The sequence below is a fragment of the Mytilus edulis genome, chromosome 14, assembly GCF_963676685.1.
Source record: "Mytilus edulis chromosome 14, xbMytEdul2.2, whole genome shotgun sequence".
Taxonomy (NCBI): domain Eukaryota; kingdom Metazoa; phylum Mollusca; class Bivalvia; order Mytilida; family Mytilidae; genus Mytilus; species Mytilus edulis.
In genome coordinates this window covers 18229490-18246423 of record NC_092357.1, presented here as the reverse complement: position 1 = coordinate 18246423, position 16934 = coordinate 18229490, and the positions used below count along the sequence as shown (strand labels likewise).

General features: G+C 32.7%; 1 protein-coding gene across 1 annotated transcript; it reads left to right on the top strand.

Moving 5' to 3' along the window:
• Positions 1-3830: 3830 nt before the first annotated feature.
• LOC139504015 (uncharacterized) lies at positions 3831-9760 on the top strand. The gene is made up of 3 exons (XM_071294068.1): positions 3831-3867; positions 6886-6993; positions 8538-9760. Exons 1-3 carry the CDS (start codon positions 3831-3833, stop codon positions 9758-9760), a joined length of 1368 nt encoding a protein of 455 aa, XP_071150169.1.
• The last annotated feature ends 7174 nt before the right edge of the window (positions 9761-16934 follow it).

Sequence of the window (16934 nt, the reverse complement as noted above, 5' to 3'; positions counted from 1 at the left end):
GGGTCGATCATTTGTACCAACAAGGGAGAAGCTCAAATTTATTTTGTCAGACTGTCTTTACAGATATTTTCATATTTTCATAATTTCATTTATCTTCTTATACAACTCTACCATAATGCAAAACCATAGACTAAACCAAATCAGTTCGTGAAGTATAATGTAAAAATATATAGATGAATTTCGTGTTTTGCACATTAAAAAGAGGCTTTATTTACACTTTTTGTGCTATTGTCATAATTATGTCAAACTTTCAAGTGCCGACTCTATAAAAACTGCTCAGATCGTAAATTTAATGATTGAAAGTGTTACAATAGTGGTAGTTAAAACGTATGATATGTCGTAGGATAAATGGCCCCTTTGCTCTATTTAATAGGGCGTTGATGAATATGACGAATATAAAGTTGCGAACCATTTATTACACTCTGAAAATACATAAATAAAATAAACATTATTTCAAATGTTAACTTGAAGTTTCCTTTTAATATGAACTATGAATTAAAGTACATGCTTTATAATGGCCTAAAAGTCAAATGAGCTAAGCTGAAAATTGGAAAAAAGTTATGTGTCCCTTATGTAGCGTTTGTTCTAAAATGTGAAACGAGTACAAAGTTATATAGTACTAGAAAAGAGGCGGGGTTGCAAGCATAATAAATTCGTGCAGAGTAGAACATATAATAAAGTCTTTTTGTAACTGTCCTTCAATGAATGAATGAATGAAACAATGAGTGGATGTATGAATGCATGCGTAATAGTAGTAAACATATGGATGGAGAGTTGTCTCATTGGCACTCACACCACATCTTCCTATATCTAAGTACACATAACATATAGTGTAGAACGTGTATACGGCTGTACTCTAATAAATATCTACGGTGACAGATACAAAAGAATGATTGTATGAAGCCAATGAGATAACTATCTACAACAATAGGTCACGGTACGGCCTTCAACAATGAGCACAACCCATACCGCATAGTTAGCTATAAAATGCCCCAAAATGACAATGTAAAACCTTTCAAACGATAGGACTAACCACCTTATTCATGTACAAAAACACAATGAACGAAAAACAAATATGTAACACATAAACAAACGACAATCACTGCATTACAGGCTCCTGACTTAGGACAGGCACATACATACAGAATGTGGCGGGGTTAAACATGTAAGCGGGATCCTAAACCTCTTTTCGAATCGGACATATTTTTTCTCTCCGATAATCAGAAAGAATATGTGCCATTCCAAAGCTTAATAAATATAAAAAACGGTTGATGGTAAACAACTTAGAGAGTTTTAAACTTCAAAAAAGCCAGATTTATAACGAATAAATAAATTTGTGTTTGCTTGAAAAATCAAGGTATCAAAAATATCCAACCAAACAAAAGCCAAAAGTTTTAAACTCTAAATCATGAAGCATTTTTTGAAGTAAACATTCCGAGTTACTCTTTAGTGATTCATTTATTTACTGCAGATAACTTCTGGTAAGATTACAAGATGGCAACCGCACATCAACATGTTTATACCAATACAAGTTTCAATGCAGCGAAAACAAATCCAGAAGTGAAATTGCAGAGTACGACGAAATAACGTATGAGCAAACGAAAGAGTCTTCCAATGATGGCAACACTACAATACCCAATATTCCTCTGCCATGACAAGCCGATATCCATCGTCGGCCTAAGATACAAATATCATTATGGCTGTTATTTACCATTATTGTTTTGTTTTCTTGCAATAGTTATAACAGGTGTTGTCACGTTCTTCATCACAAAGGAAAGATTCACAGAAAAGCACTGTAAGTATAAACGTTCTCTTCTGTTTACGGTAATGAACGATACTAATTCAGTGTGCGCTATATTTGTTAAAAAACAATTTTCAACATGTTCATTAAGAGTTAAAAGAATAAACGTGTCAAGTATTTACATATTCCTTTTTCAACATGAAATCACTTCATCCCAAACAATATCAATTTAACCTTTGACTTAAATAAAATAACATGCGGACATTGATGTAACGAATGTAGGGAATTCCGACATATTTCACACTCTACTGTATTTAGGTATTGATAAATAGCGACGTAAAAATATATGAACAAGATAAAAGTATGGGAAAAACTTATCAAGTCGGGAAAATGGCTATTGTTATCTTATAGTTCGTTTCTGTGTGTGTTGCATTTTAGTGTTTCTGTTGTGTCGTTGTTTTCCTCTTATATTTGATGTGTTTCCATCAGTTTTAGTTTGGAACCCGGATTTGTTTTTCACAACCGATTTATAAATTTCGAACAGCGGTAGAATACTGTTGCCTTTATACAGTGCATTTAAATTGATGTTAGAGTTCACACGAATTAAAAAAAACCACAGCAACAAAACCCCCATAAAAACATATAAATTTTATCTCGTTTTTTATTAATGAGACTTGTTTCCGAATTTTTGACTAACATTTACAACACGACGGGTGTTACATGAAGGATCGGATTACCCTTCCGGGTCATCGTTTGTTTGGGTTCATGTTGCTCAGTATTTATTTATTATTTATTTTTTTAGCCATGGCGTTGTCTGTTTATTTCCTGACTCATGAGTTTGCCTTGACATTATTATTATTATTTTTTTATCAATAAAGACAAAAACATTACTAGAATATTTTATTCAAAATAAATGTTTTGTCTTACTGCTTTTTTTTCTAGCTCGAGTCTAGATGCACTCGAATCAAGTTGGTACTGGTCGCTCTGAAGCTCTTGGTCGTAATGCAATATTACTTATTGTGACTTATATACCATATAATTTTCGAATCAGCGGAATAAAAGCTAGCATATGACGCCTGAAGTTCCATTTTATACACCGAAAGTAGCGTCTAGTAATTGTTGCCCTTATTTCAAGTTTAGTATTTCATTACCATATATTTTTCATAGCATTGTATTGAAAACTATCAAATAATTTTCCATAATTTGTTCAACGACAAATATTAGTTAGCAATACTGGATCTTTAACGATCTTTTTCAGGATTACAAACAAAATGTAACTCGATCTTTCTCGATCGAAAATATCAAATATATATAAATATTCCAAATTTGATGCACTTTCGGATAAAGCTACTGCAAAATATAATACAAAAAAAAATACAAAAATAATCTTGAGAGCCATTCGGAATATAAATATCGCACATATGTTCAGAGAAAGAGAATATCAGTTAAGTCATTTATTTAATGATATATAATCAAATTTGTTTACATTTTGTCATATCAATAACGTATTGAACAGGAATATGACTTTTGTAAAACGTAAAAACAGGGATAATTTCAACTCTTGTTATCTCAGAAACCATTCATAATGTTGAAAAATTTTGACAGACATTTTTTTTTTATTATTAAATTTGCACTTATTATTTGTTTACTAATATACCCTGCATGCGTCTTCTCGATTTAATGTCCATCCCGATTCCATACGAGATCTTTCACGATTCAATCGCAATACTTGACCGCTGTTACTTATTCTTTCACGAATTTTTTTAGATACACCAAGTGACAGTCGTGTCTATTCAAATTGTGAGTATAAATACATTAAATGAATATTTATAAGATTCGAAACAGGAAAAAAGGAGATGTTGGTAATACGTAATGACAGAGTAGCCTTACAGAATTGAAAACCCCAAAATTTCCAGGTCAACATACAATGTTCCATAATATACAGATGACATTATACCAAGCTTTACATTGTACCGAATCTACAAAAATTAAAACAAAATATACAAAGACCGTAATCAACACAAGTTCCCGAAAATAATAGAAAAGTTTAAGTCATACCACAAACGACAACCACTGTAATCACAAGGAGATGTGTAAGACTGCCAAAGAGATCAAAGGACGTGAATGTAAGCATCTACCCGTTATGGCATTATTGAATAATTGATACTTTCTACACGATAGTTTTTGACATGGCAAAAATATTCGCTTAAGGAACGAAAAGCCAGCTACCAGAGAAGACATCGATAATTTGTCGAGAAGCGATCAAATTGATCGGGAAAGGATTGTGTAGAGATCGAGTTTTGTCGGAATACAAATATTTTACCGATCAGTACTCGATCATCACGACCTTTTCTCGACTAATATACAATCATGTCCAGATTAACTCGACTAATATCCGATCATTTTCTGATTAACTGACTAATATCTGATCATTTTCAGATTAACTGGACTAATATCTGATCATGTCTAGATTAACTCGACTAATATCCGATCATTTTCAGATTAACTCGACTACTATCCGATCATTTTCAGATTAACTCGACTAATATCCGATCATGTCCAGATTGACTCGACTAATATCCGATCATTTCCAGATTAACTCGACCAATGCCCGATCGCTTTATGATCATTGCGACTTCTATATTTTTTACATCCAAGACCAACTAGACCAAAACAGATCTCTACGCGATCACATTCGACCACTCTTCGATCACTACCCGGCCATACACGAGTACCCATGACTGCTACACGATTCTCTAAAAGTGTGTGCAGATCTGACTACTCTTGTAACTTTGCTCTTGCAAAGATCTATTGTCACTATTTCTTTTAAACTGTACACAAATTCCTTCATGTAAAGTGTGTATCTGCACTTTTGAAGGAGTGTAAAATTGAAAATGAGAGACAAAAGATACCAAAAGAACAAACAAACTCAAAGGTCGAAAACAAACCGACACAGCCATAGCGAAAAACGAATACCGACGAGAAGACAAACAGCAGTCCACATTACATAACATACAAAAATAAAAACTTAGTGATACGAAACCCAACAAAACTTTGGATGATCTCAGGTGTTCCGGAAGTGCGACAGACCCTGAATTTGGGCCCTAGAGGATTTTTCAAATATAAATTTTTTTTCTAATACTTGTTCAGTTTTTGAGAACATCATGATTATGATTATGGGCTATTTTTTGTTTGACTGCCCCTATTTTCCGTATGTCCAGAGTTTTTTTGTAGTATAACTGAAATAAGAAGAAATTGTACAATTGCCAATGAAACGACAACTCGCCACAGGACACCAAATGACACAGAAGTTAACAACTACATGTCACCGTATGGTCGAATGTTTATAAGCAGTTTTTTAAAACGAACTTTTTGACGCAATTTTACACAAAAATGAGAGAAAGACAAATAATTTTTATTTGAATTCTTGATAGATATATGTAAACAGTTTCAAAAATGGTATCTTTGACTATTCAACTACTGGATATCAAATCTGTGAAAAATACTGATTATATACATATGCACATATATATGACAAAAACAGTAGACTTAATGTGTGACGGGTGCTAGATGTGAAGCAGGATCTGCTAACCCTTCCGGAGCACCGTAGATCACCCCGTTTTTGCTTTAGTTTTTTATGTTGTTTCTTATTTAATATTATTTAAAATTGAGACTGGAAATGGGGAATGTGTCAAAGAGACAACAACCCGACCAAATAAAAAAAACACAACAGCAGAAGGTCACCAACAGGTCTTCAATGTAGTGAGAAATTCCCGCACCCGGAGGCGTCTTTCAGCTGGCCCCTAAACAAATATATACTAGTTCAGTGATAATGAACGCCATACTAATTTCCAAATTGTACACAAGAAATTAAAATTAAATAATAATACAAGACCAACAAAGGCCAGAGGCTCCTGACTTGGGACAGGCGCAAAAATGCAGCGGGGTTAAACATGTTTTTTGAGATCTCAACCCTCACCCTATACCTCTAACTAATGTTTTGTCTGTTTGTCTTCTTCATTTGTAGACATGGCGTTGTGAGTTTATTTTCGATTTATAAGTTTGACTGATCCTCTGGTATCTTTCGCCTGTTTTCGATTTTTTTTGTAAGAAAGCAAGGAAAAAGGTAAAATTTATGTTACTGCTAAAATAAAATTAGAGAACGGAAACTAACTGTTGGGACGTACGTTCGTACTTACGGAAGGACAAGGAAACATTTTCCCCTCCGCTGCAGCGGGTCATAAAAAAAATTCAGACGTTTTCAAACTGAAATTGTACTTACCCAACTAATTCCCGACTATCCTACGACCCCTTTAAGTTGAAGTCGACCTGGTCTGATCGAGGTCAGACTGTGATCGAGTAGAGTTGATTTGGTCGAGCAAATATCGTTAGAGATCGTGAATTGGGCGGAAGTATCGAATATGTACTAAATTAGTGGTCAGATTGGAGTCGTGATGGAATCACCAAGGAGTCGTGAATAGTCGAGTTAAGGTCGTGTACAGTCGAATATCAGTCGGTTAGAAGTCATAAACAGGCACGACAAACAATGTAGTTATGCTTGGTCGTGGAAATTTGGACAATCGAGATCATCGAGTTGATCTGATCGATAGTGTGAACCTAGCTCAACATGTGAACGTGTAATTTTGGAAAGACTTCTTCACTTGTATGAAGTATCTAAGTATATGTGTTTAATGTAGTTAATATAGTCATATATTTGAATATTCTGCTGATTAAACTTGGAATATAAATACAAACACTTATTTTAGGGTTAACGCTTTAGATGTGAGATGTTATAATGCATCAAATATAAATTTTGTATGCCTCTGTAGTAGGACCGTGTTGTATGATCTGCTTTTTTCACGTTTAAATAAAACAATAAAACATCTGCATCACCGAATTACGAATTGGTTATTTACACAGGCCTTAATAAATACGGAACAGCGACGTAAAATGAAGACTACTCACATCAGGACAAAGAGACAAGTGACCAAAAAAAAAAAAATTGTCAATCGTCACTCTCTTCTTAAATGACCGCGAAGTGTCTGTGATTTGATTAAATCGTGTTTGTTTCTTGTTTTCGTTTTTCCTGTAAAATATCACGGCATCTTTTTGGTCCATAATGTAGGTTTCTCTTTAAATTTCAGCAAATGTATGTGATAGTAATCCTTGTCAAAATGAAGGAATATGCTCAGTTGTAAGAGACAGTTACAGTTGCAAATGTCCAGAAGGCTATGCAGGTCAGCAGTGTCAAGGTAAATAAACTTTTACACGTGTCGTAACTTTTGTGATATATATTAATTGGTAAATTATGAAAATACTTAGTCATTAGCTTTCTGTGTTGTACTATTTATCTGTATGTCTTTAAATTTTTAGTCATGTCGTTGTCAGTTTAATTTCGATCTATGAGTCTGACTTTAAGGAACAGTCAAATAAAGATTGCAGCGGGGTTAAACATATTTGTGAGTTCTCAACCATCACCAGTGGTGTTAAAGCACACATAAAAAAGTCACTTCAAAAGGTTTTAACTCGTTAGATCGATACAAAGCAGACAAACATCAAAAACAACATAGATATGACTTGACGAAGGGGATTTATACATCCTTAACAATAAAAAACAAATTTAAGACTACTTGCAGCAACTGACACCTAGATCAAAATTTTCGAACTTGTCGGTTTCCCTCTAGATCATGTAACTGACTTCAATGCAAAATATCGACCCCTACACAACTCATATTAAAGAATATCTCTCTTCAGTAAAACAATTTTTCATATTTATTTTTGTATGTGAACCGCTTCCAAAATATATGTCTGTCCTAACAAAATGTATCTTTTTTTACAATTTCAATTTATATCTTTTGTTGTTATAGATCTAGAGCTAAATATCAGAAAATAATTATTGATATAATAAACGATAGGAATAACTTTAAATTTCTAATACACACCAAACTTTCATAATATAAGTATGAATACAACAATTGTTGCCTGCAAATAGGCAATGTTTTGCAAACCAGTCACCATTAAGGAAGATAGGGTGTCTAAATTATAATCCATAATTTTTTTTTATAATTTGCAAAATTATAGTTTATATCCTGCTTGTTCAAAAACATTAATAAATAGAATTGGTCATCTGACTCATTTTCACACTACAGGTTGTGCAAAATTGACAGATTTTGTATAGATTATGCATGAAAAACCCAATTTTCCACCAGAAAACAAAAATTGCACCATAGAGTTTTGAGATAAAACATGAGAACATAGCTTCAATAGTATGCTTTCCGATAAGAAAAAAAAATGGGGTCACCAGACTCGTTTTCTTGCTACATAAATAAATGGGTAAATTCCTAACACATTCTATTGTAAAAGTAACACACTATCTGAATTATCTGCCCTTGCATTAAGTTGCCTCCCCTCATTTGGCATAGTTGGAAAAATTTGTATAAAATACAAGTGTTCGTGTTTTTATAAAATTCAACCATAAAGATGATAAATCATGGCATGTTCTATATAATAATGAAAGTTCTTAAACATGAATCACCTACTACTCTCACAATTTACACATTTTATCAAATATCTAGACCTTGTTTTCTGGTATTTCAAAATCCAAGATGGAGGAAGACACCCTATCTATGATATACTATACATTTTCCTTTAGTTCCGCAACACAGTATTTAGATTTATGATAAAAAAAACCATTTGATTTGAAATAAGCAATTCTGAATTTCGGCGGCAATAGTTTTTGATGCAATTATTATCTGAATTTACACTTTCATACTAACAATGATATTTATATTTACAGATATTGGATATTCCAACTACGTCATCATGTTTGCAGAACCTGCAATGAGTTATGACACTTCAAGACTATATATGCATTCTTCTAGAACTGGAACTGTTCATAATACTGCTGAAAGAACCCGCACTTTTGGCTTGAGTTCCGGTATAAATCAAGTTCACTTTCCCAGATCTCTCTTTACAAAGGATGGCATTTCGAATAAAGCTATCCATGTTAATTCCACTGTGCCTATTGTCTTGTATAAGTTTGTTGGTGATACCGCTGTTGATGGATATTTGGCAATACCATCCGCTATGCTTGGGGACAAATACATTGTCCCAACCTTCAGACCATTTGAGCACAAAGATATTAGAACATGTTTGATAGACGTCTTCAGCTTAACGGCAAATACTCAGATCCAAGAAAAACTGAAAATTCCAAGTATTGGCACGAAGGTGAACTATAATCATAGATCGTATGCAAATGAAGAAACCATTACGGTTAACTTGTCTGAATTTCAAACATTTCAAATATCTCATATTTATGATCTATCTGGTTCTGTGATAATATCTAACAAACCCATAGGCGTGATGTCTGGGAACCGGTGCAATTCTATCAACCACGTCAAATGCAATACATTCATTGAAATGGTATTGCCTGTCAACCAGCTTGACCAATTGTATATCACTCCGACTATTGCCATAAGAAACGACAGTGTGATTAGGGTTTACTGTCATGAAGCTACAAAATTACAAATATCAACAGTTACCAATGAATATGTGGTCAATGTTGAAAAAGAACATTTTTATGAGTTTAACAGTTCTCACTTGGCTTTAATTAATGCAAGTGATAGTGTACTTGTTGTCAGTTTTCCAATGGATTTTCTCCTGTATGATGCCTATATGATGACAATATCTGGAATTAAACACTACCGTTCATCCTACAATTTCATTGTTCCCGTCGGGTTTACCAGCTACATAAGTGTTACATATCTCGTAACAAACATGAAATCACGATATGATCCATTGGATGGATTCAAAATCGACAATAGAAAGCTGAATTTAACAGACGTTTTTAAAAAAACAATCAATGAACGTATGCTTGAAACATTTAGGCATGACATTGAAGACGGGGCTCATGAGATACGTCATGATTTACACATGAAGTTTGGACTATGTATTTACGGAGATGATCACTATGAAGGTTATGGGTTTCCAGGAGGCATGGCTTACTCAAGTCAACCTTAGCTTTTAAACATCTGAAAACTGCGACTAATCCTTTTCATTTCCTTTCACATTCAAATTATTTGTTGTCCTTAAATTTGATTTAACAACCTCACAGCCTCAACCAATTTAGAAAAAAAATCAAATATAAAAAGATGTGGTATGATTGCCAGTGAGACAGCTCTTCATAAGAGACCAAATGACACATATATTAACAGCTATAGGTCACCGTACGTTTTTCAACAAGGAGCAAAGCCCATACCGCATAGTCAGCTTTAAAAGGTCCAGAAATCACAAATGTACATCAATTCAAACGAGAAAAACAAACGGCCTGATTAATGTACAAAAATGAACGAAACACAAATATGTAGCACAGCATAAAACGACAAACACTGAATACAGGCTAATATCTTAGAAGGCACATGTTTGCGGGAGCCCAACATTCCCTTTAACATAAGACAGTAGTATAACAGTACAAAACAAGAACGAACTATAGAAATATGTTGATAAAGGCTTAACTCAACAGATTGATACAAGTAGAAACATATCTAACAAAAATACATAGTGCACATGACCGAGTACTTGTACATCCCAACAACAAAAAGACACTTAAAACAGATCTGAGAATACTTGCAGTTACTGACAGCTAGTTCAAAGCTAATAACAACTAATAAAAAAAATATGCATCTAAGACTAAATGCATGCCTGACACACAAATTGGAAAGCCAAGCCGAAAATGTTTAAGAGAGGTGGTACAGTGACCTATAATAGTTAATTGATGTGTCATTTGGTCTATTGGGGAGAGTTGTCTCATTGGCAATTACATCATATCTCCTTTTTATATTGAAAACCAAAATGATTTAACAAGAAATCCAAATTCATTATGACAGCTTTAACTAATACAAAAACATAACAAAAAGCCCGAACTCCAAGGGAAATTCAACATGGCAAGTCCCATATAAATGGCAAAATCATAAGCTTTAACAAATTAAAAGAAATTAAAACTAACTGTTATACTCCTGATTTGGTACAGATATTTCCTAATGTAAAACACGGTGATTTAAACCTGGTTTTATAGGTAACTATACATCTCAACTTAGATTTGGTACATCAACTTTATTTATAAACGTTAAATTTACTCACAAAAAGTATCAAAGTAAAAAAAAGGCATGAAGCTAATTTCCACGCACACAATACAAGTGTATGTTGCTGGCATGACCGTTATATCCAATGCTTGTAACCATAATACCTTCCTCTTTTTAACGATTGTGTAATCAAAACATGAGATCTTTCGCCGGATTTGTACATATAAGAGCAGCAGGTTTGTTAATCAAATGTAAAGGTGATAAAGGAGTATCAATCGTTTTTATCATGGTACAATTAGATAACTCAAATGTTAATAAAACGTCTAATGTTTATTACTTATTTGTATTTTTATTTTTTATCTTTTATTTTCACAAATACTGCTAATTATCCCATACAGATTAGTTTTACTTTACTTTAATTATAAACTATATAAGTGCTATCTGTGTTTTATTTCTGAATTCAACTGTATTAGTTCCTTGACTTTTTTCCTTTGATGCCCATATTCTATATTTTTGTTGTGTTATATGATGCTTTAAAGTTAGTTCGATGATATGATATTATATTTAAACATAAACTTGTTTTTTTAATTTTGAAATTTAATCTTGTATTTACCATTACATTAGCTTTTTATCGATGGGCAGAATTCCTCGCCACTCACTATTGCACACTCGTCGATTTAACCTGAAATAATAGACTCTTTTCTATTTTAAACTGTAATGTGATATATTCGAAATAAGGTTTTATATATATTCGTCTAAAAATTTAACTTAAACGTTCATATGCCATTACATTATTTGAATTTATTTTTTAAAATCAAATATCGATCCTGGATTATCAGGAACTAATAGTGTTTTCTGTTGTTTTTTTTAAAACTCAATGTGAATTCACATTACTAAAAGAAGTGTCACGGTACTTATCTATCCCAAATTCATGTATTTGGTTTTGATGTTATATTTGTTATTCTCATAGGATTTTGTCTAATGGTTAGTCCGTTTCTGTGCGTGTTACATTTTAATGTTGTGTCGTTGTTTTCCTCTTATATTCAATGCGTTTCCCTCAGTTAAAGTTTGTTCCCCCGATTTCGTTTTTCCCCCATGAATTTATGAGTTTTGAACAGCGGTATACTACTGTTGCCTTTATTTATTGATCTTGAACATTCATGCATTTTTGTTATCGAAATTTAAGAATTTTTTCAACATGTTTTATAGCCCATTTTTACGTTCGCACTAATTCTGAGGTCAAATAAGTATGGTGTTTATTGTTCACATAGTCACCTTCAACAGTGTATCTTACATATGTTGTTGTTAATGTCTATTTTTTGGTATAATGAAAGAAGTGTGCTCGCCTCGAGTGTCGGAGGTCGTTAGATTAATACACAGCTGTTTCAAAACAAAGACGTGGGAACTGGTATTTGCGTCTTTTTTGCTATAAAAGTGACAGTTATGAAAAAGAGCAAGGAATGTACGACTCGGAGTCAGTCAAATGTGTCAAGGTAGCGTGATATAACATAATGCCAACAGTGATGATCTTAAACGTAAAAAGTAAGGCATAGCGTATCTGTCTAGTACAAAACAGGGTTTAGATTCATATCAATTTAAACTGTTCTCGTACTGATATTTAACTTAAAGTATTATTTGATTATGTTCGTTATTAACCAAACAATCTATATAATTGTTTTTAAAATTATGCATTGGTGTTCGATTTTTTTATTCGGCTGTCTAGTCTTCTAGTGCATGCAATATTTAATGTCTTGACGAATGCATTATATGATATATAAAAATAAAAAGTACCATCACACTTTAACGTGTTTCACAAATTTGATGTATCTTTACAAAATATTAATCGCCTCAGAGACACTCAAGTAAAAGTAATCACAATTCACAGTCTGCACTGTAACACAGCTATGTCATTTATTCAATTAGTGCATTCATATCCGCAACTTTGTTTTAGTAGGTAAGTAGTAATATTTGCGCTTTCATAAAAAAAATGAAAATTCATGAAAGCAATTGTAAATATTTGATATAATGGATATGAATAGATGGCTGTTTAACGTCGGGTTACAAACTTTTAAACGGCAGACGATACAGTTACATGGAAGAAAATGACGTTGCATACGTAAAATGATAACCATACATTTACTGATCTCAAACATTTACATGGAAAGATGAATTACATTTAACTTGATTATGTATGAGGATTATTTATACTAACTTTTATGAATAAATCACCGATGATTTGTTTAGAAAAATAAACAAATGTACATAAACGATAGACGTTAATTCCAAAATCATAAAAACTTAATTGAAATGAATCCTTTTCAATATCTGTTCCATAAATTTAAAGCATACTTATGTTTTAACAAAAATTCCCTTTGATGTTTATCTTTGATAGATAAAAGTAAGACATGTCCTTTTTCAAAATGCCTTAAATATCTAGAAAGCTATAGGAAGATGTGGTATTTGCCAATTAGACAACTCTCAATCCAAGTCACAATTTATAAAAGTAAACCATTATAGGTCAAGGTACGATCTTCTACACTGAGCCTAGGCTCACACCGAACAGCAAGCTATACAGGGCCGCACAATTACTGATGTAAAACTATTCAAACAGGAAAACCAACAGTCTAATCTTTATAAAAAATGAGAAATGAAAAACACGTATGAAAAACGACAATCACTGAACATCAGATCTCTGACTTCGAACAGGTGCAAACGATTGTAGCGGGATTAAACGTTTTAATGGTACCAAACCGACTTGCTTTTCTGGAACAGTGGTATGACATCACAACATAGAAATAAACTCATCAAAGATACCAAATTTTTTTTTTATATTAACGCCAGACGCGCCTTTTGTCTACAGAAGCCTCATCAATGAAGCTCGATTTAAAACATGTTTCAAAGGCCAAATAAAGTACGAAGTTAAAGGCATTGGGGACAAGACACACTATAAAATATTAATTGGAATGACTTAACTCAATCAAAAAAACAATATAAAAGGTGCACATAAAGGTATATTTGTAATTCTTATTTGAAGGTAATAGGTAAACAATACCGTGTATGCAAATTGTCGTCAGAAATAACTTTGGGATCAAAACTGTATCGTATGTCGAGAATATTTTAAAATGCAAAACGAATATGAATCCTGCTTAGTACTAGATCGAAAAGGCTTACAGAAAGACATGTAATCCAGACTCAATATTTTGACTCCAAGCAAATCAGTCTTTGCTTTTAGTATTGCGAGCTTATAATACTAACATACTCAACAGAGAAGCACAAACTTCCAATTAGATAAAAAAAAAAAATAATGTAAAGACAAAAAAGTCAAGAAACCACTGTACTCACAACACAATTGTTACGGTCTTGATATGATATTTAGACACATTGTTAGCCTTTTCTCTAGCTTTGCTAGTAAACACAAATCTTTTAATACACATGTCAAGCATTTTATGATTTAATAAGAATCATGTATACTCAGATAGATCATTAGACAATGGCTTGCATAGATGGTAGGATTATTTGTCATTATATTCTCTTGAGCATGTTATACTGCTTGTATGATTTAATCGTGTATTGATGTTAAAGTTATTCGCAAGACAAAATCATCAGAAAAATGCCGTTGTTTTTCGATATCATGCTTAATAATAAGGAAATGGCATCGATTCAACTTCAATTTTGAATTTATGGAATGGAATCGGGAGATGTTATTCCTTAAAAAAATACAATCTATCTTTAGATCACATATAGGTGTCACATGATCAATCATAACTAAAAGTAGGTCATACTGTTGATAAAATCTCATGGATAAGTTATCTCTGTATTGCAAGAAATTAACAATCAAAACTAAGGAGTTAACAAAGACTCACAAAACCAAAGGACATTAACATGATTGACATCAACAGTTATAAATAATAAATAAGAAATAGCACGAATCAAATGATCTATATTTTATAAAAAATTAAAAAAAAAAAAAAAAAAAATCAATACAGGTCTAAGTGTTACCTTACAGTATTTCGAAGTGAACAAATGGATTGAAATTGTAGCACGCAGACAATACGCCTATTTGTTTCAATCTTATGTCTAAACCCGAATATATGCCCTTGGTCTAGTCCATTTATAAATTAATTGACAGTCTATACGGTAAACTTGCACTTTGTAATGTTTGGAGGACGTGACACAATGCAAACATCGGCCGTTAATGGGTTCAATGACCGAAAGACGCGATTTTACTTTTAAATTTTTAAATAAAATTTGAAAACCACAAACATCCCCCCTTTTTTACAGCCTTACAAGTATCAAGAGAGCAAAGGCCTCTGAAGAGGTTCCAATATACTATACAAGCGTATCAATTATACTATTTTGTCAACTGAATTACTCATTTGTATTTTTTACTGATTTAATGTATCGCTATCGCTCAGGGTAAAATATTTGTCATTAAGGGACAACCCGTGGTAAAATCACGATATATTCAAGCCCCCATGAATTATTCTTAAATATAATAGGAAACACTGTACCAAGGTAAATAATTTCCCAATTGGTATAATATTTACAGAGTGCCGATTCTCTTATCAAAACATTGATTTAAGGCAAAAACGCGATTTTTAAAAAAACGCTTTATTTTACCAAAATCTTCAGAAATCGATATGAAAACTTAAAATTCAAAACTTAAACATGGTGTGCTTAAAATTTTGAATGACTTTGAAAATATTTACATACTTTTAAATTTTCCATCTTCGAAATTTTTAGTGCAGACTTTTGTCAACATTTTCGCAAAATAATTATGACTCCTGTGTTTAATAAGTCGGTATGTTCTACCTTTCCAATTTGGTCAGGTTCTTTTATTTTTATGTCTTTGCTTTGTAAATTAATGTTTTTCACGGGATAATTCAACATTTTTTCCTATTTATTATATTTTATGATAAACTGTAGTTCAAACTTGTGTATCGTTTCCATTGAAATAAGCTCTTTTCTTTTTAAAATTCGGATAAGACATTGCTTCCTGATGAAACTTTATTTGTTGAAAAATCTTCGAAATCTGTCCATGTGTCCCACTTTGAACGGATATTTCATTTTATTCAACAATCGAAGCCACAACCATAGTTAAAATTGAAGAAGCCTTCATAGTGCCAAATTATGCATGTTTGTGTCAATGGAGACCAATTGCCCTTGCATTATTTTTACTCAAAGAGTCAGAAAGAATGACTAATCAGAGTATTAAACATTTGCTTGAAACATTTCAAGCAACTTTAACATAACCTCTCCCCTCCCCCCACTGCACAAAACACGACCTAACATGTTCCAGATGAAGGCATTTTGATAACAATTTTAAAAATACAGTTCGGCTAAAAAAAAATGGATACAAAACTTCTAATTTTACACATTTGGTAAATTTTGCATTTGAGGACGTCATCTACCAAATAAAATAATGTAAATAAGAAATACAACACATATCTCTTCATCAAACCGAAATTTTGTTTTTGATCCAAAGATTATCTGTTTAGCATTACCCATTTTATTGCAAGAACATTAAAGTATACTCATAAAGCTCAGATACTGTGATTTTTAATTAAAAATGTAAAGATTTTTCTTTAAATTGACTTATTTGAGAAATAACTTCCTGTGAGATTTGGCCCTTCGATTTGATTTTAAAGTAAAACATACCGTTTATATGCTTACACAGGCATGTATGCGTTGAGATAGGAATAGAAAGACATACATGTATTGGGGGAGGGAGGGTCCCTCTTAGCATTGATTTTTTTAAAAAAAATTGAAATTTTTAATGCATGCATTACCAAGAGTTACAAATGGTGAAGTTGAAATCATCCCTTCGTAAATTTTACGGACGCCATCACGAGTTGATTGACCGTTATGGAATAACCATTTCATAAATGATATCGGATATGTTCCTTACGTCGTTACTACAATCCCCTTCCCTTTTATGAATGTGACCTACCGAATTAGACTATTTACTGGAATTTTTATCACATAAGCAACCCGACGGGTGCCACATGTGGAGCAGGATCTGCTTACCCTTTCGGAGCACCTGAGATCACTCCTAGCTTTTAGTGGGGTTAGTGTTGTTTATTCTTTAGTTTTCTATGTTGTGTCATGTGTGC